The 20,488-nt window shown below is 43.9% G+C and overlaps 1 protein-coding gene across 5 annotated transcripts in view; it reads right to left on the bottom strand.

Moving 5' to 3' along the window:
- The window catches only part of B4GALNT2 (beta-1,4-N-acetyl-galactosaminyltransferase 2), a 61,503-nt gene that overhangs the window by 13,826 nt on the left and 27,189 nt on the right, over positions 1 to 20,488 (bottom strand). For all 5 annotated transcript variants that reach the window (XR_006269865.1, XM_043470695.1, XM_043470703.1 and 2 more), the window contains exons 4-5: positions 5,345 to 5,451; positions 4,153 to 4,190 (exon numbers count right to left, since the gene is read on the bottom strand). Coding sequence is in view for 4 of the 5 variants with exons in the window: in XM_043470695.1 (XP_043326630.1) it covers positions 4,153 to 4,190; positions 5,345 to 5,451 (145 nt within the window). In the remaining variant the exon portion in view is untranslated. The remainder of the gene's footprint in view (positions 1 to 4,152; positions 4,191 to 5,344; positions 5,452 to 20,488) is intronic.

Below are 20,488 nucleotides of genomic sequence, written 5' to 3'. Positions count from 1 at the left end.
CCCAGGATGGCCAACAGGGGGCAGAGCACATAAGAATGAGAGGATAGATTGTGCCCGAAATTTAGGGTCGGTCTCTGCAGGAGTTACTGCCTCACCTTCAGTAAGGAAGAATCTAGTCCTAAGACCTGGTGTGTTCAAGGGACACTTCTGAAACATTCTTTAACTCTTGCCATGCAGGATGCTATTTTTTTTTACTAGTTTATTTTTATTGTAATTAATTATTTTTGCCTGCGCTGGGTCTTTGTTGCTGTGCGTGGGCTTTCTCCAGGTGCAGCAAGTGGGGGCTGCTCTGCGTTGCCGTGGGTGGGCGCTTCACTGCAGTGGCTTCTCTTGTTATGGAGCACAGGCTCAATAGTTGTGCACAGGGCTTAGCTGCCCTGAGGCATGTGGGATCTTCCCAGACCAGGGATCAAACCAGTGTCCCCAGTATTGCAAGGCAGATTCTTAACCACTGGGTCACCAGGGAAGCCTCAGGATACCATCCTTAAAGATTTCTTCCTACCCCTGCTGGCGGCTCCTTGAATTCCGTTTGCTAATTCCTCCTCATCCATCAGACCTCCAAAGAGAGCTCTTCAGGGCTTGGTTCTGAGTCCTTTTCCCTTCTTTATCTTTTCCCTTCTTAACCTTTCTCATTCCAGTTGAGCTATTTCAAATCCTAAAAGATGATGCTGTGAAAGTGCTGCACTCAATATGCCAGCAAATTTGGAAAACTCAACAGTGGCCACAGGACTGGGAAAGGTCAGTTTTCATTCCAATCCCTAAGAAAGGCAATGCCGAAGAATGCTCAAACTACCGCACAATTGCACTCATCTCACACACTAGTAAAGTAGTACTCAAAATTCTCCAAGCCAGGCTTCAACAGTACGTGAACTGTGAACTTCCAGATGTTCAAGCTGGTTTTAGAAAAGGCAGAGGAACCAGAAATCAAACTGCCAACATCCGCTGGATCATCGAAAAAGCAAGAGAGTTCCAGAAAAAACATCTATTACTGCTTTATTGACTATGCCAAAGCCTTTAACTGTGTGGATCACAAAAAACTGTGGAAAATTCTGAAAGAGATGGGAACACCAGACCACCTGACCCACCTCTTGAGAAAACTGTATGCAGGTCAGGAAGCATCAGTTAGAACTGGACATGGAACAACAGACTGGTTCCAAATAGGAAAAAGAGTATATCAAGGCTGTATACTGCCACCCTGCTTATTTAACTTATATGCAGAGTACATCATGAGAAACACTGGGCTGGAGGAAGCACAAGCTCCAATCAAGATTGCCAGGAGAAATACCAATAACCTCAGATATGCAGATGACACCACTCTTATGGCAGAAAGTGAAGAGGAACTAAAAAGCCTCTTGATGAAGGTGAAAGAGGAGAGTGAAAAAGTTGGCTTAAGGCTCAACATTCAGAAAACTAAGATCATGGCATCTGGTCCCATCACTTCATGGCAAATAGATGGGGAAACAGTGGCTGACTTTTTTTTGGGGGGGGGGCTCCAAAATCACTGCAGATGGTGACTGCAGCCATGAAATTAAAAGACGCTTACTCCTTGGAAGAAAAGTTATGACCTACCTAGACAGCATATTAAAAAGCAGAGACATTACTTTGCCAACAAAGGTCTGTCTAGTCAAGGCTATGGCTTTTCCAGTAGTCATGTATGGATGTGAGAGTTGGACTATAAAGAAAGCTGAGCACCAAAGAATTGATGCTTTTGAACTGTGGTGTTGGAGAAGACTCAGAGTCCCTTGGACTGCAAGGAGATCCAACCAGTCCACCCTAAAGGAGATCAGTCCTGGGTGTTCATTAGAAGGACCGATGTTGAAGCTGAAACTCCAATGCTTTGGCCACCTAATGCGAAGAGCTGACATTTGAAAAGACCCTGATACTGGAAAAGATTGAGGGCAGGAGGAAAAGGGGACGACAGAGGATGAGATGGTTGATGGCATCACCGACTCAATGGACATGAGTTTGAGTAAACTCTGAGAGTTGGTGATGGACAGAGAGGCCTGGCGTGCTGCAGTCCATGGGGTCGCAGAGAGTTGGACACGACTGAGCGACTGAACTGAACTGAACAGAACCTTTCTCACTAGAGGCGTTGGCTTTAACACCATTCATATGCTGATGCTTTGAAGATGCACATCTTTAGCTCCTATCTTTCTGAGGTCCAGCTGCCTGGCTGATTGCTCTGCTAGGAAGTTTCACGATCTTCAAAATTTGAACTATTGATTGTTTTCAATAAAACTGTTTTCCTCCCCATCCATGGTTTTCCCTGCCTTGTGAGTAGCACCTTTACCCACTCAGCTGTTCAAGTCCCCAACAGAAGTCACTCCTGTCCTGCTGTTTCCCCAACACCTGCAGTCAATCTAGGAGTGAGTCCTGTTGGGTCCACCTTCAACATGTAGCTAAAATTCATTTCCTTCTCTTCATCCCCACTGCTGTTCTCTTCCCTTGCCTTCTTGTCTTCTGCAACAGCCAGTTATCTTTAGGGAAAGTAACCTGGATAACTTATATGCAGAGTATATTATGTGAAATGCCAGGCTGGATGAAGCTCAAGCTGGAATCAAGATTGCCAGGAGAAATATCAATAGCCTCAGATATGCAGATGACACCACTTTAATGGCAGAAAGCGAGGAGGAATTAAAGAGCCTCTTGATCAAAGTGAAAGAGAAGAGTGAAAAAGCTGGCTTAAAACTCAACATTCAGAAAATGAAGATCATGGCATCCAGTCCCATCCCTTCATAGCAAATAGAGGGGGAAATAATGGAAACAGTGACAGATTTTATTTTCTTGTGCTCCAAAATAACTGCAGATGATGACTGCAGCCATTAAATTAAAAGATGCCTGCTCCTTGGAAGAAAAGCTATGATGGATCTAGATAGCATATTAAAAGGCAGAGACATCACTTTGCCTACAAAGGTCTATATTTTCAAAGCTATGGTTTTTCCATAGTCATGTATGGATGTGAGAGTTGGACTGTGAAAGCTAAAGAACTGATGCTTTTGAACTGTGGTGTTGGAGAAGACCCTTGAGTGTCCCTTGGACTGCAAGGAGATAAAACCTGTCAATCCTAAAGGAAATCAGTCCTGAATATTCACTGGAAGGACTGATGCTGAAGGTGACACTCCAATACTTTGGCCACCTGATGTGAAGTGCTGAGTCATTGGAAAAGACCCTGATGCTGGGAAGGATTGAGGGCAGGAAGAGAAGGGGGTGACAGAGGATGAGATGGTTGGATTGCATCATCAACTCAATAGACATGAGTTCGAGCAAACTCTGGGAGATAGTGAAGAACAGGGAAGCCTGGCATGCTGCAGTCCATGGGGTCACAAAGAGCTGGACACAACTGAGCCACTGAAAAACAACAACCTGGATAATGTCATTCCTGCTGAAAATACTTTAGACTATCAACAGATACTTTCTGAGATCCAAACTACAGGTCCTGGGAAAAGAGTAGACAGACTTCCTGCCTTCAAAAAGCTTACGTTCTAGTGGGGAAGAGTGGCAATAAGCCTATCATGACACATATACAGTACTGCGGGTATGATAAGAGCCATGAAGAAGGTGACACAGTAGAAAGTGACAAAGGTGGGGGAGGGAGGAGGGAGGTGAGGGTACTTGGGAGCAAGGTGAGCAGAGGCGTCCTCTGGAGAACAGAACAGCTCCATCACTGTCCATTCCAGCCTCTGTCTTGGAAAAACTAAAACTAAACTTCCCAGACTCCTTTTCAGTTAGGGTTCTGGATGCAATTTGCATCCCACCCCTCAGACATACTTGCAGAGACCTTAATTTGGAGCTATGTTAAGTAGCGAAAGGAGGACAGGCCACAGAGCATTCACCTTGCTGGTGCTGACCCAAACAGAGGCAACACAGCCCAGCTGTGGCAGAAGCTTCCCCTTGAGCTGAAGCCAGCAGAAGCCTTGGTAGCCACTTCTTTGGAAGTCTTCCCTGGAACTTCAGCCACCCCATGGCTGGAAAATTCATGACTTCTATAGGTACCCTTCCCCCACTCCCCACCATGGACTCATGTCTAATATTTAATCAGGATAGAGTTTCTGTCAGAATCTGAGACCAGCCACCACTGGGAGAAGAAAGCATAGGTAGTGAGCCAAGGACAGGATGCCAAGAGCTAAAGGAAGCTGGGAAGGGGACGCTTGCCTTATAGATGGGAGCGTCTGGTCCTTCAAACTGGAGACCTGGAGGACACAAGGAAAAGACAATCAACACCATTTGAGAGGACGCCTCAGGCTTCCTGATGCTCTCACCTTCCTGTCCGACTCCTACATGTCCTCCAGAGTCACCCCAAGTGTCACCTGCCCAGGGTGTTTGCTGACCACTCCCCCTTCCCAGGGCTCCATTAGATGGTGTCCCATGGCCCTCCTCAAACTCTGGTAGTTCTAAAGCCTCTGCTGCCCGCCATCAGTTCTGGATGAGTGATGTCAATTAATCCAGTCCCTTCCAGATATCTCTGATACTGAAGGGGAGAAAGCAATAGATATTAAATAATGAATCATCCATATATGAGTTTCCCCAAACAGTCAAATTCAGAGAGACAGAAAATAGAATGGTGGTTGCCAGGGGCTGAGGGGGAAAAGGGAGTTAATGTTAAATGGATACAGAGTTTCAGTTGGGAAGGTGAAAAGTTCTAGAGATGGGTGCTGGTTGTAGAACAATGTAAATATACTTAATGCCACAGAACTGGACACTTAAAAATGGGTAAAATGGTAAATTTTATGTTACATGTATTTACCCACAATAAAAAAAAAAGAACTATGCAAAATGGCGAATCATTTTTAAACGACTATTCAAAAACACTAGCAATTTATCCCAAATGTTTTTTACTTTAGCATCTATCTCTGTTCTTATAATATGACTAATTCAAGTTCTAATACAAACATATCCTCCCTATGAGCTCTTAGATAACTTACTAAACTCATCTGTGAAGCTGGCAAAATAATATTTACCTCACAGGGAAGTGATGCTGAACTAACTAGAAGAGTGTGTAAAAAAACACTCACGGAGGGGAGTTTTAACTGGCATAGACATCCTTTTCCTATGCACTCCGTGAAGACGGGCTCATGCTTTGATGCTGGAGGACACCAAGTAGTCTATTACGTCCCTAAGATTCCTCAAGGCACCTAGATTTCTGTCATCTTCTATGTTATCTCAGATCCCCATGGAGGTCACAGCTACTAAGGGTGATTCCCGGTACATTAAATGAAATCATGTAAAGCTTTGTGCATTATGCTGGATACACAGCATGAATGACTGTTTCCTTCTGCTCCCACCTTTTGCTTAAGAAGGAATAAGAAGAAAGTTGTTTCAGTCTTCTGAATGGAGAGGTACCTACCTGGGATGGGAATTGTGTGCAGGGGCATCACCTCCACCCCGTGGACTGGGTATCCAAAGGGGAGGTTGGCCTGAGCCAGCAGGGGCGGTGGGCGAGGCAGCCCTTCTCTGTAGGGAAACAAAACCATTAGCAGCTGCCTTGACACCTGTCTCTGGTTAGTTCTTAAAGTGATGTCTGTACCCAGAGCTTTGCGCTGCCAGTGGGGAGGAGTCATTCATAGATGGTCCTAATCTGCCCTCCATTCTCTCTCCTCCTTTATTCCTGCTCCTCTCTCCAACCTCTGACTCCACAAAGAACTGAAGCAGATTACAACAAAGCACATTCAAAATCAAAACGACTAGCAGGACTTTCTGGGGGTAAAGAATCTGCCTGTCAGTGCAGGGGACTCGGATTCAACACCTGGTCCAGGAAGATTCCACATGCCACAGGGCAACTAAGCCCCAGCTAGTGCCCCAACTACTGAGTTTGCACTCCCTAGAGCCCGCAATAAGAACCCTGCGCACCACATGTAGAGAGTAGCCCCCGCTCACCGCAACTAGAGAAAACCCCGCAACTAGAGCAACGAAGAACCAACACAGCCAAAACAAAAACAAAAAAAGGTGAAAGGGAATTCCCTGGTGGTCCACTGGTTAGCACTCTCAAACTGCCGATGGTCCAGGTTCAACCCCTACTTGGGGAACTAAAATTCCACACGCCACCAAGAACGGCATGATAATAATATGATAGTACTCAGCGTTTGCAGCTCATTACCGATGCAATGAACATGAACTTGAACATGAACTTGGGCAAACTTCAGGAGATGGTGAGGGACAGGGAGGCCTGGCGTGCTGCAGTCCATGGGGTCGCAAAGAGTAGGACACAACTGTGTGACTGAACAACAAAAATTACTGAGGCAGCAGGCATCCCAGGCAGTAAGAGTGGCACCACCAGGCTCCTTTCCTTGGAACTATACACAGCATCTCAGCATCACGCTACTGTAGCTTTGGCATCTGTGCTTTATCTCAATTTATCTTGTGCATTCCATTAGCAAGATGCGTCCAGAGGTAATTATTTCTTCACTTTACACCATTTCATTTTATGAAAAATTTCATAGAAACTGTCTACATTCAGATAGCAAGGGAAACTTGTATATGTATTGTTGTTGTTTAGCCCCTAAGTCGTGTCTGACTCCTTTGTGACTTCATGGACTGTAGCCCACCAGGCTCCTCTCTCCATGGGATTTCCCAAGCAAGAATACTGCAGTGGGTTGCCATTTCCTTCCCCAGGGGATATTCCCAATCCATGGATAGAACCCGGGTCTCTTGCATTGCATAAGGATTCTTTATCGCTGAGCCAGCAGGGAAACCCATCTATATAGAGGGCTGTGTGTGTGTGTGTTAGTTCCTCAGTTGTGTCTAACTCTTTGTGACCCCAAGGACTATAGCCAGCCAAGCTCCCCTGTCCATGGCATTCTCCAGGCAAGAATACTGGAATGGCTTCCCATTTCCTTCTCCAGGGGATCTTCCCAACCCAAGGATCAAACCCTGATCTCCTGCATTGCAGGCTGATTCTTTACCATCTGAGCCACCAGGGAAGACTCCTGAGAAACCAGGGCAGCCCATATAGAATGTTACCTTTGGTATAAAAGAAATATTCTCAACCACAAATAGGATTAAGAAAGGAGGAGAGAAGAATTAGTAGTAAATAGAAAGAAAACCAAACAAATCAAAGAATGAAACAGTTAATTCCAGGCAAACCAAAACATTACATACAAAAGGAAATGTAAGAAAGGAAATGTAATTATAGTACAACAACCTCAGATAAGCAGTTGATACCACTCTAATGGCAGAAAGTGAAGAGAAACTATAGAGTCTCTTGATGAAGGTGAAAGATCAGAAGAGTGAAAAAGCTGGCTTAAAGCTTAACATTCAATCCCTTGAAGGAGGGCATGGCAACTCACTCCAGTATTCTTGCCTAGAGAATCCCCACGGACAGAGGAGCTGGGTGGGCTACAGTCCATGGGGTCACAAAGAGTCGGACACGACTTGAGTGACTAAGTGCACACGCGCGCGCGCGCGCACACACACACACACACACACACACACACACACACAGTTTTCCCTGTAGTCATGTACAAATGTGAGAGTTGGACCATAAAGAAGGCTGAAAGCTGAAGAATTGATTCTTTCAAACTGTGGTGCTGGAGAAGACTGTTGAGAATCTCTTAGACTGCAAGGATGAAATCAAACCAGTCCATCCTAAAGGAAATCAACCATGAATATTCATTAGAAGGACTGATGCTGAAGCTCCAAAACTTTGGTCATCTGATGTGAGGAGCTGACTCACTGGAAAAGACCTTGATGCTGGGAAAGATTGAAGGCAGGAGGAGAAGGTGACGACAGAGGATGAGATGATTAGATAGCATCACCGATTCGATGGACACAAATCTAAGCAAACTCTAGGAGATAGTGAAGGACAGGAAAGCCTGGCATGCTGCAGTCCACGGGGTTACAAAGAGTCTGACATGACTTAGTGACTGAACAACAAACAACAACAACATATGGCTTAACTGGGAGTCATAGTCATTCAGTCATAAAATGGAAATATTAAATGTTGAATTGACCAAAAATTATGTGGAGTGTGGAAGTGTACAAGAGGAGAAATCAAGAACTGAAGGGGGCTCTATGTTCAGCTACTATAATAAGTAAAATGGATAATGTCTAAGGTTGAGAAATCTGTAGTTAACGGTATTAGTATTTTACTTAGAAATATGGTGGTAATTCCAGAGGAAACAGCTCGAAATATTAGATGAGAATAGTGGCCTCTGAGGAGCAGCACTGGGAAGTAGGGAGCGGGGTTAGGCCTTTTAGTATCACTTGCCTTGAAACAGTATACACATATTATTTGACGTCTTAAAAATGCTTTTCAATTAAAAAAAAAAAAAGAAAAAAGAACAGGAGATGCCACACTAGCAGTAAAAGCTAGTAGAGTGTGAAGAAAATTGGGGAGCCCACTTGTGTTGTCACTTTTGTCAAACCACATTCTATGCCCCTAATTTCATCAAAGACTGCACAGGGGGGAATATTACTGGAAATTATTTGACCACATCCTGAAATGTTTGGGTTTTTTTTTTAAAAAAGAACAGGGACTTCCCTGGTGGTCCAGTGGCTAAGACTCCTCATTCCCAGTACAGGCAAGGGGTCTGGGTTTGATCCCTGGTCAGGGAATGCTGCAACTGAAAAAAAAAAAAAAGAATCCCACATGTGGCAACTAAGACCCCACGCAGCCAAATAAATAAATATAAATATTAAAAATAAAATAAAAATAAATAAAGCGGAACAAAGAACTTAAGTTGGGTTCTCCGGGAAGCAGACGCCGAGAAGCGAGAAGCGTTTGAGGACATAGTGTTATTGACTATTCCAGGGAACGTGGGCAGAGGCAGGGTGAGGGGAGGAAGCCAGCAAGGGTGAGTTATGAGCCAATGGGGCTGCTGTGGGCAGTTGAGCTCAGGCCTGAACAGAACCCATCTCAGAGTTCCCCTAACCACGAATGAGACAGCCGGGGCATTTATCCACTAACTCCTACCCATCATCAACTGAGGGCCATCCCCAGAGCTGTTCATTCCCAACCACTGCCCCGTTTTTGGCCCGCCCCAAGGAGGCCAGCATGCTTCCACAGCAGAGCGGGTCTCAGGTGGGAGGTTGCAGGTGTGTGAGGTAAAGAACGGCCGGTGTGGAAGGGAAGGTCCATGAGGGCAGAGTGGATGTGCAGGGGATACAGGAGAAGTGCTGACGCTCTCTGCCTCCAGACTGAAAGGAGCGGAACCTACTTTTCCTTTGTCCAGGACTGAAATTTCTCAAAAAGGGGCTGGGATGCATTGTACTGTGTGTCCTCTAAGAGGGAAAAGGGGAGAGAATTGAGGGGACAGAGGAAGCTGAGTGATTCGGATCATCCACATTAAATACCCTCCCATGATGAAGAAATTGAAAAAAAAAAATAAAGTACATGGTAAAAAGTTGTCAATTTAAATACAGACAATTTGTGAATTTTACTTTTTTTTAACAATAAAGCAAATTCTTTGTAAGTCATTAAAATAAATAAATAAATAAACACCCTCCCTTCTAAGGCCTAGGATGGGAAGACTCTTGCCTTATATGGTATGAGGGAACATGTAGATAGAACTACTGCTTGTTTTTTCCCATACTCTGCTGCTCTTTCAGGCTCCTTTATTCACTGTTGCCTGGTGGGTGTTTCATGAAGTGAAGACAGGACCACCAGCAGACAGCGCTCTTCTGTTGTTGCTGTTTTCAGTCACTCAGTTGTGTCTGACTCTTTGCAACCCCATGGACTGCAGCATGCCAGGCTTCCTTGTGCTTCATCATTTACCAGAGCTTGCTCAAACTCATGTCCATTGAGTCGGTGATGCCATCCAATCATCTCATCCTTTGTCGTCCCCTTCTCCTCCTGCCTTCAATTCTCCCAGCATCAAGGTCTTTGCCAATGAGTCAGTTCTTCCATCAGGTGGCCAAAGTACTGGAGCTTCAGCTTCAGCATCAGTCCTTCCAATGAATATTCAGGACTGATTTCCTTTAGGATGGACTGGTTGGATCTCCTTGCAGTCCAAAGGACTCCCAAGAGTCTTATCCAACACCTCAGTTCAAAAGCATCAATTCTTTGGCACTCAGCTTTCTATATAGTCCAACTCTCAAATGCATACATGACCACTGGAAAAACCATAGCTTTGACTAAACAGACCTTTGTTGGCAAAGTGATGTCTCTGCTTTTTAATATGCTATCTAGGCTGGTCATAACTTTTCTTCCAAGGAGCAAGCATCTTTTAATTTAATGGTTGCAGTCACCATCTGCAGTGATTTTGGAGCCCAAGAAAAGAAAGCCTGTCATTGTTTCCATTGTTTCCCCATCTATTTGCCATGAAGTGATGGGAACAGATGCCATGATCTTAGTTTTTTGAATGTTGAGTTTTAAAGCAACTTTTTCACTCTCCTCTTTCACCCTCATCAAGAGGCTCTTTAATTCCTCCTGGCTTTCTGCCATTAGGGTGCTGTCATATGCCTATCTGAGGTTATTGGTATTTCTCTCAGCAATCTTGATTTCAGCTTGTGCTTCATCCAGCCCGGCATTTTGCATGATGTACTCTGCCTATAAGTTAAATAAGCAGGGTGATAATATACAGCTTTAACATACTCCTTCCCCAATTTGGAACCAGTCCATTGTTCCATGTCCAGTTCTAATTGTTGCTTCTTGGCCTGCTTACAAGTTTCTTGGGAGGCAAGCAAGGTGGTCTGGTATTCCCATCTCAGTTTTCCACAGTTTGTTGTGATCCACACAGTCAAAGGCTTTAGTATAATCAATGAAGCAGAAGTAGATGTTTTGCTGAAATTCTCTTGCTTTTTCTATGATCCAACAGATGTTGGCAATTTGATCTCTGGTTCTCCTACCTTTTCTAAATTCAGCTTGTACATCTGGTAGGTCTCAGTTCACATACTGTTGAAGCCTAGCTTGAAGAATTTTGAGCACTACTTTGCTAGCATGTGAAATGAGTGCAGTTGTGCAGTAACTTGAACATTCTTTGACATTGCCCTTCTTTGGAACTGGAATGAAAACTGACCTTTACCAGTCCTGTGGCCACTGCTGAGTTTTCAAAATTTGCTGGCATATTGAGTGCAGCACTTTCACAGCATCATCTTTTAGGATTTGAAATAGCTCAACTGGAATTCCATCACCTCCACTATCTTTGTTTGATGCTTCCTAAGGCCCACTTGACTTCACACTCCCAAGATGTCTGACTCTAGGTAAGCAATCACACCACTGTGGTTATCTGGGTCATTAAGGTATTTTTTGTACAGTTCTTCTGTGTATTCTTGCAACCTCTTTTTATTATCTTCTGGTTCCATTAGGTCCATACCGTTTCTGTCCTTTACTGTGCTCATCTTTGCATGAAATGTTCCCTTGGTATCTCTAATTTTCTTGAAGATATCTCTAGTCTTTCCCATTCTATTGTTTTCCTCTATTTCTTTGCGTTGTTCACTTAAGAAGGCTTTCTTATCTCTCCTTGCTATTCTTTGGAACTCTGCATTCAGATGGGTGTGTCTTTTCTTTTCTCCTTGCCTTTCACTTCTCATCTTTTCTTAGCTATTTGTAAGGCCTCCTCAGACAACCATTTTGCCTTTTTGCATTTCTTTTTTCTTGGAGATGGTTTTGATCACTGCCTCCTGTACAATGTTAAGAAACTCGATCCATAGTTCTTCAGGCACCCTGTCAGATCTAATCCCTTGAATCTGTTTGTCACTTCCACTGCATAATCGTAAGGGATTTGACTTAGGTCATACCTGAATGGTCTAGTGGTTTTCCCTACTTTCTTCTATTGAAGTCCGAATTTTGCAATAAGGAGTTCATGATCTGAGCTACATCTTCAACTCTGTTAGCCTTTGCCCTGGTTCATTTTGTACTCCAAGGCCAAACCTGCCTGTTACTCTAGGTATCTGTTGACCTTGCCTGTTATCCAGGTATCCTACTTTCAAATTCCAGTCCCCTATGATGAAAAGGACATTTTTGGGGGGTGTTAGTCCTAGAAGGTCTTGTAGGTCTTCATAGTACTGTTTAACTTCAGCTTCTTCAGCATTAGTGGTTGGGACATAGACTTGGATTGCTGTGATACTGAACGGTTTGCCTTGGAAACAGATCATTCTGTCATTTTTGAGATGGCAACCAAGTACTACATTTCTCTTTTGTTGACTATGATGGGTACTCCATTTCTTCTAAGGGATTCTTGCCCACGGTAGTAGACATAATGGTCATCTGAATTAAATTCGCCCATTCCTGTCCATTTTAGTTCACTGATTGCTAAAATGTCGATGCTCACTCTTGCTATCTCCTGTTTGACCACGTCCAATTTACCTTGATTCATGGACCTAACATTCCAGGTTCCTATGCAAAATTGTTCTTTATAGCATTGGACTTTACTTTCACCACCAGTTACATCCACAACTGGGACTGTTTCTGCTTTGGCTCAGCCTCTTCGTTCCTTCTGGAGCTATTTCTCTGCTCTCTTCCAGTAGCATATTGGACACCTACCAACCTAGGGGGTTCATCTTTCAGTGTCATATCTTTTCGCCTTTTCATACTGTTCATGGGGTTCTCACAGCACGAATGCTAAAATGGCTTACCTTTCCTTTCTCTAGTGGACCACATTTTGTCAGAACTCTCCACTATGACCCATCCATCTTGGGTGACCCTGCACGGCATGGCTCATAGTTTCACTGAGTTAGGCAAGGCTGTGATCCGTGTGATCAGTCTGGTTAGTTTTCTGTTTGGTTAGTCTTCTGGTGAGATAGCCAGATTTCTAGGTTGAATACCTGCTGGTTACCCCTTGATGGTGTCAGCTTTGCCTGAAGACTTTCTTCTGTCATAGCTGCCAGGCAAGTACAACAGTTCCAGGCATAAATTCCAACAACAACACCCAGAATAAGAAACTTTATTTATCCTTTTGATCCCAGGGTTGGGAAGATCCCCTGGAGGAGGAAATGGCAACTTGCTCCACGCCTGGAGAACCTCATGGACAGAGGAGCCTGGTGGGCTACAGTCCATGCAGTCCCAAAAAAAACACCTGCCAATGCAGGGGGACACATTTTCTATCCTTGATCCTGGAAAATCCCACATGCCTTGGAGCAACTAAGCCCCTGTGCCACAACTACTGAGCCAACACGCCTAGAGAGCATATCCCCTGCTCTCCACAACTAGAGAAAGCCCACATGCAGCCGAGAAGACCCAGCACAGCCAAAATAAATATTTTTTTTAATTAAAAACAATCACAACCAATGAAAAAGAAAAAAATGATTAGGTCATGTCAGTCAAGCCAGTTTTTTTTGGGAAATACCAAAGTCACACCCAATTTCCTGGTAGCCAGGGTACAAAGTAATTGACAATCAATGTGCTGGATTTATTATTAAAAGGACAAAGCAGACCAGCTGAATGGGGTCAAACTTCCTGGTGCTGAACTAAAAAATAAAACATGTGACAAACTTTATCTCGGAGTTGATGATTCTCAATATGTTCAGAGCAAACACAATGACAATTTTCAGATGGTCTTGTTGTCAAGGACATCACACAACCCTCAGTCAAGGATATAGGACAACCCAGTGATACTGACTGTTTGAGGGACTAACGTAATACAGTTGAAATGTAGGCTTCAGGGATCTTGGTTAACCATGGAAATCATCGAGATTACCCGGAAGAAAGATTAGACTACTTAAGTATGAGAACATGAAAAAGCCAAAATTTAAAAGAGGAAAGAGACAGAAATAGGTAATTAACAGAAGAGGAAATACAAATGGCCAGTAAATATATGAAACACATTCAGCTTCAATATAAGTCACGGAAATGAAACTTTAAGAAAACAACAAGGCAGACTTCTCTGGTGGTGCAGTAGATAAGAATCTGCCTACCAATGCAGGGAACGGAAGTTCCATCCCTGGTCCGGGAAGATTCCACATGCTGTGGGGCAACTAAACCTGTGAGCCGCAACTACTGAACCTGTCTGAACCTGTACGCCACGACTACGCAACAAGAGAAGCCACCCATGCACTGCAACAAGGAGTAGCCCGCACTAGCCGTAACTAGAGAAAGCCCCACACAAAGCAACAAAGTCCCAGCACAGCCCTAAACAGATAAATAAAAAATTTAAAAAAAGAGGACTTCCCTGATGGTCCAGTGGTTAAGAATCTGCAGAGGATATAGGTTCAATCCCTGGTCAGGGAACTAAGAACCCATGCCATGGGGTAACTGAACTCGAAAGCGGCAACTACTGAGCAGGCACATTATGGAGAAGGTGAGTCAAATGAGTAAATAAAAACCAGCACCTTTTCCTTGAAGTTTTAAAATTTGATAATAATGAGTGTTGATTAGGTAGAAGGTATATATATAAACAGGGCTTCACAGGTGGCGCTAGTGGTAAAGAACCCGCCTGCCAATGCATGAGACTTAAGAGACATGGGTTCCATCCCTGGGCTGGGAAGACCCCCTGAAGGAGGGCACAGCAACCCACTCCAGTATTCTTGCCTAGAGAATCCCATGGACAGAGGTGCCTAGCAGGCTACAGTCCACAGGGTCGCAAAGAGTCAGGCAGGACTGAAGCGACTTTGCCCACAAGCATGTATATAAACAAGGCACTATATTTACCGACTCTTCATGAAAGTGTCAATTAATATAGGTCCTCTTGAAGGCAATCTTGGCCATATTTACTAAAAGCAGAAATAAGCATATCCTGTGGTTGAGCAATTCAGATGCTATAGGTAGGGGGAGAAACCTGAAGTTGTCAACAGTAGGACATGCATATAAGGAGGTTTGTTTCAGCACTGTCTGAAATGAACATCCTTATACACATCTTAATAAATGAAGGAAAGAATGTAAGTACAACATAATATTATAAATTATGAAATTGTAATAATGAAAATTTTCTAAAAATCAGAGTATCTTTTAACAGGGGAATGGCTTAATAAAATTCAATGCATTCATACTCATAGCTGTATAGCAATTAAAAAGAACAAAATAGATGTATAGGTAACTCTTAAAAACTTATCAGAGTCTCCTGGTGCTTCTCACTTCCTCTTTTGTGAAGCAGCAACAGGAGACTCAGAGCTGACCCACAAAAATCCCAAGGAAGGACTCAAAACTGAGAACTGGCAATCACGTGGTTTGAAGGAGGCAGGCCATTTGAGATGAAGAGGCACACACCACTCAGCAAACCAGTGGAAGTTTATGTGACTGGCAAGGTTTGTCCATGAGGTAGATCAGATTCTGACTTGATGGGCAGCCAGTCAATGAGATAGACACACACAGCCGGATATAGAGGCTAGAGATACCAGTGAAGCGTCCCAGCAGCAGACAGGGGCTGTCCACTAGAAAGGAAACCTGCTGGTTTGTTCCTCCAGGCCAAGGAGCCACTGCAGAAACCAGAAAAACTGCAATTTGGTTCTATCACCTCCTGATCACTACAGTACTGTTTTCTTTATTCTTTCATTTTCCCTTCCCCATTCCTGGTGTGTGTGCACATGCATATTTATTTGTTTGCTTGTTTGTTTATTGTTGAAATGAGGGGACTGTGGGATCTTAGTCCCCCTACTAGATGGCACCTAGGCCACTTTAGTGGAAGTATGAAACCCTAACTACTGGACCACCCAAGGAATTCCCACATGTTGCATTTTTTAAAAACTGAATAGCCAATAGTATGTTTTGATCAACATCAAATGGAGATGGGATGGGGGAATACTGGTTATGAGAAAATATCCCTTTCGCCATTAGCAGTAGGCTCACTGAGCTCTTGTCTTTATATTCATTAAGTTATTTTGCTTTCGATGTTTAACACAACAAGATAAAAGTCGTTGCATGCTTTGATCTATTGGAGAATTCTACTTTTTAAATTTTATTGATTTGGCTGGGTCAGGTCTTAGTTGTGTCATGCAGGATCTCTGTTGTGGCACGTGGACATGGACTCTCCAGTTGAGGTCCACGGGCCCAGCAGCTGCAGCAAGTGAGCTTAGCCTCTCTGCTGCATGTAGGACCTTAGTTCCCTGACCAGGGATTAAACTCATGTCCCCTGCATTGCAAGGTGGATTCTTAACTGCTGGATCACCAGGGAAGTCCCTCTATTGGAGATAAATGTTTTTCATTTATCATCGTAAAACCAAGGATAATTTTATAGTTCTTTTATACATAGCTGTTACAGGTAGAGCAATCTGTATTTAAGGAAGGATGAATTACTAGAAAAGAAATTAATCTTGGATAGTTTCCTACCAAGTCAAACATCTTGTTGTTTGTTTTTACTTATTTATGGCTGTGCTGGGTCTTCACTGCATTGTGGCGCCCAGGCTTAGTTGCCCCGTGGCATGTGGAATCTTCCTAGACCAGATATCGAACGCATGCCCCCTGCATTGGCAGACAGATTTTTAACCACTGGACCATCAGGGAAGTCCAAAAATCTTATCATTTAAGTAAATTTCCTGTTTAAAATGGAAAAAAAATAATTGAAGGAAAAAGCAAATTTCAGAATGATTTGTTCTTATGGTACTGATTACATTAAAAATATACAACTAAGCCCTAGAGCTGCAACTGATGAAGTCCGGGCACCTGGAGCCTGTGCTTTGCAACAAGAGAAGCCACTGCAGTGAGAAACCTGCCCACCTCAACCAAGAGTAGCCCCCACTCACTGCTACTAGCAAATCTGGAAAACTCAGGAGTGGCCACAGGACTGGAAAAGGTCAGTTTTTATTCCAATCCCAAAGGCAATGCCAAAGAAATTTCAAACTACAGCACAATTGCACTCATCTCACACGTTAGCAGAGTAAAGCTCAAAATTCTCCAAGCCAGGCTTCAACAGTATGTGAAAAGAGAACTACCAGATGTTCAAGCTGGATTTAGAAAAGGCAGAGGAACCAGAGATTAAATTGCCAACATCTGTTGGATCATAAAAAAAGCAAGGGAGTTCCAGAAAAACATCTACTTCTGCTTTATTGACTATGCCAAAGCCTTTGACTGTGTGGATCACAACAAACTGGAGAATTCTTCAAGAGATGGGAATATTAGACCACCTTATCAGCCTCCTGAGAAATCTGCATGCAGGTCAAGCAGCAATAGCTAGAACTGGACCTGTAATGGACTGGTTCCAAATTGGGAAAAGAATACATCAAGGATGTATATTGTCATCCTGCTTATTTAACTTATATGCAGAGTACATCATGAGAAACATTGGGCTGGAAGTACAAGCTGGAATCAAGATTTCCAGGAGAAATATCAATAACATCAGATACACAGATGACATCACCCTTATGGCAGAAAGTAAAGAAGAACTAAAGAGCCTCTTGATTAAAGTGAAAGAGGAGAGTGAAAAAGTTGGCTTAAAACTCTACATTCAAAACAACGAAGATCATGGCATCTGGTCCCATCACTTCATGGCAAACAGATGGGGAAACAATGGAAACAGTGACAGACTTTCTTTTCTTGGGCTCCAAAATCACTGTAGATAGTGACTGCAGCCATGAAATTAAAAGATGCTTGCTCCTTGGAAGAAAAGCTATGATCAACCTAGACAGCATATTAAAAAGCAGAGACATTACTTTGCCAACAAAGGCCCATCTAGTCAAAGCTATGGTTCCTCCAGTAGTCATGTATGCATGTTAAGAATTGGACCATAAAAAAGCTGAGCACCGAAGAACTGATGCTTTTGATCTGTGGTGTTGGAGAAGACTCTTGAGAGTCCCTTGGACTGCAAGGAGATCCAACCAGTCCATCCTAAAGGAGATAAGTCCTGAATATTCATTGGAAGGACTGATGCTGAAGCTGAAACTCCAATACTTTGGCCACCTAATGCGAAGAACTGACTCATTGGAAAAGACCTTAATGCTGGGAGAGATTGAAGGCATAAGGAGAAGGGGATGACAGAGGATGAAGTGGTTGGATGGCATCACCGACTCAATGGACATGAGTCTGAGCAAGCTCCAGGAGTTGGTGATGGACAGGGAAGCCTGGCATGCTGCAGTCCATGTGGTTGCAGAGTCAGACAGGACTGAGCAACTGAACTGAAATGAACTGAACTGCAACTAGAGAAAGCCCGCACAAAGCAATGAAGGTCCAATACAATGATAAAGAAATATATATACACAAAACCCCAGTAGTATACATTTATATATGTATACACATACATAAATATGTGATTATGTGTGCTGATCTGTGTAACAATATAAAAATTATATGGAATAACATCTTTTCTATTACCCAGCTTCCCCACAACACCCCCAGAAAAATCTCCACTTGCTCTTACCAAAGAGCTGTAGAGTCCCCTATTCCCCTCGGTGTGCTGGGACAGAAAGTCTTTGGGTAACCTGACCTTGGCCAGACAAGTCTGTACTTGCTAAGTTGAGAGAGACAGGTTTCTAGCCTGAAGATGCCAAATGAAACTCAGAGGAGAGTGTGTGAAACAGAGAACGCGGAAGCAATCTGTTAACTGGTGTGTTTTGCTACGAACAGGGCTAGGAGGATCTGGGTAGACCCTTAGAGTGTCTTTGTCCAGGCTCCCGGCCTGAGAGGTCCCACTCAGCTGATACCTACTGGAACGCGTTACCCAAATTCTGATAGCTTGGCTTACACCTGTATTGACACATTAAAAACCCAGGGCTGAGTCCTATCCATCCCACAAGTTCCAGACCTGCCTCATTCCAGCAAGAAGCCACTGGACTGTCAGCAGTGCAGAAAGAAACAGTGAGATAGCAGATGGAGTTTGTGCATCTGAGAGTAGTTTATCCAGAGTGTAATTACAACTGAGGTTGGGGGTGGGGGTGGGGAATCCCTCAGACTGGAGGGGGAAATGAGCCCTTGAAGGACTTGGGTAAGGAGAAGGACACTGTTAACCTCAAGCAGGATCTTTCTTTCTGAGGGGATTGAATAGCAGAAAACTTTTCCCAGAGCTGGGCCTCTTGGATACCCCTAAATTGGTAGCCAGCATACTGGCCCCTGAATGAGGGTGCCTCAGTGACTTGGCCCAGTCCAGTGTCCATCAGGAAGCTCGGACACTGTGTGCAAAGGGCTTGTGAGGCAAAATCACTTGCCACCACAAAGGGACACAGAGCCATTGATATTCACGGGTAATAGTGGTGTGGGAGAGCCGGCCTGTACCCACACAGTGCAGTCAATTGTTGAATTTTCAGGAATTTTGCAAGCCAGCTTTTAAACACAGTTATTAACAAAAATTAAATTATGGGAACACAGCTGAAAAGCAGTCAAAACTTACCACTTCCTAATTATTTTACTACATCTCCCTATTATCTCTGCTCTGGAGGTTATTTTCATCTATTGTATTTGAATGGTGGAGATATTTTATAACTGGAATCCAGTGAAATCTTGTTCATAGCTTGAAATCAGCCACAGTGTGACTGTTGAACCACAGAAATTAGCAAATGCTACAAGCTACTTTCAAAAGCCCACTGTTAAACACCATCACTGTTCATCCTTCTCCCTTCAACATATATAAACATGTCTCCGCACACACACAATCAGAGAAACACCCCCTCCTCGTTTAAACACAAATGTATCACACTGTACAAACCGTCTGCATCTTGCTTTTTTGACTAAATAAATGAAGGGAGCTTTTTCTCTTTCCTTTTTAATTCCTGAAGCTTCATCCTCCAAACTACTTTTCTTCCATCAAGGAGTGAACCACACCCAGAGCTCCGTCTAGAGTCACACATCACCCCTTGCCTCTTATTCATTGCTTCCTTGACTTGCCCAGCCTTGTGCTAAACCCAGAACAAAGATATCAGTAAAGTCCCTTTCTGGGAAGGGTGAGAACCCAGAGCCAAACTCCCATAACTAGAATACAAAGTGATCAGTTCAGTAAAAGAGGTCAGGCCAGCTTGGATGTCACCTTCTTCCTGAATGTTTTTTTTAATTATCTTTTTTAATACCTCCTAAACCCTACCACATCCCTCCCTCTGACTGCTATTATCATTGAGCTGGGGACGGAACTCTTGAGTTCCATGCAATTTGCTGAAAACACTCCCCAGGCCACAGACTGCCCATGTGCACTCAATGCTGGGTTCCACGCACCCAGATAATGGCGGTGCAGGGAGGCTGTAACTCAGCAGCCACTTGACCCCAGGGGAGGACACACTCCATGCTCCTCTGTAATACTATAAGCTCATCGAGAGATGTCATTTAGATCAGACTGACCTTTGTGCCTGACTCAGTGCCTTGCCCTGCACTGAGTCTCCCCACCCAGCAACTTGCTTACTGGCCTGAGACTCGGTTCGCGTCAGTTATCAATATCTGGCTCTGTTCTTGTTCATACCTGTTCTTGTTCATACCAGGTATAATCCCAAGAGAGAGGGGCATTTCAAACAGGTGAAGGAGGGGAAGGTGAGAATACAGCCAGGCCTTGGCCCTTCCTGTTTGGAATCTGTTCCTTCTGTAACTCCTTCTGCCCAGCATCCTCTGGACGAGCCCCCCACTTGAGCTAGTACCTCCTCTTATCCCTCCCTGTCCCCACCTTGCCGGCTCCAACCTCTTCAAAGCTCCCTTCCTGCTCTCCCTTCCCCCACCATGCACGGTGCACAGCTGGGGCTCTCTCCTGAGGACTCCGTGACTTCTCTTTCTCTC

This window comes from Cervus canadensis, chromosome 1, assembly GCF_019320065.1.
Source record: "Cervus canadensis isolate Bull #8, Minnesota chromosome 1, ASM1932006v1, whole genome shotgun sequence".
NCBI lineage: Eukaryota > Metazoa > Chordata > Mammalia > Artiodactyla > Cervidae > Cervus > Cervus canadensis.
Note: the sequence above shows the minus strand (reverse complement) of the source record. Positions and strands in the feature narration are given on the sequence as shown.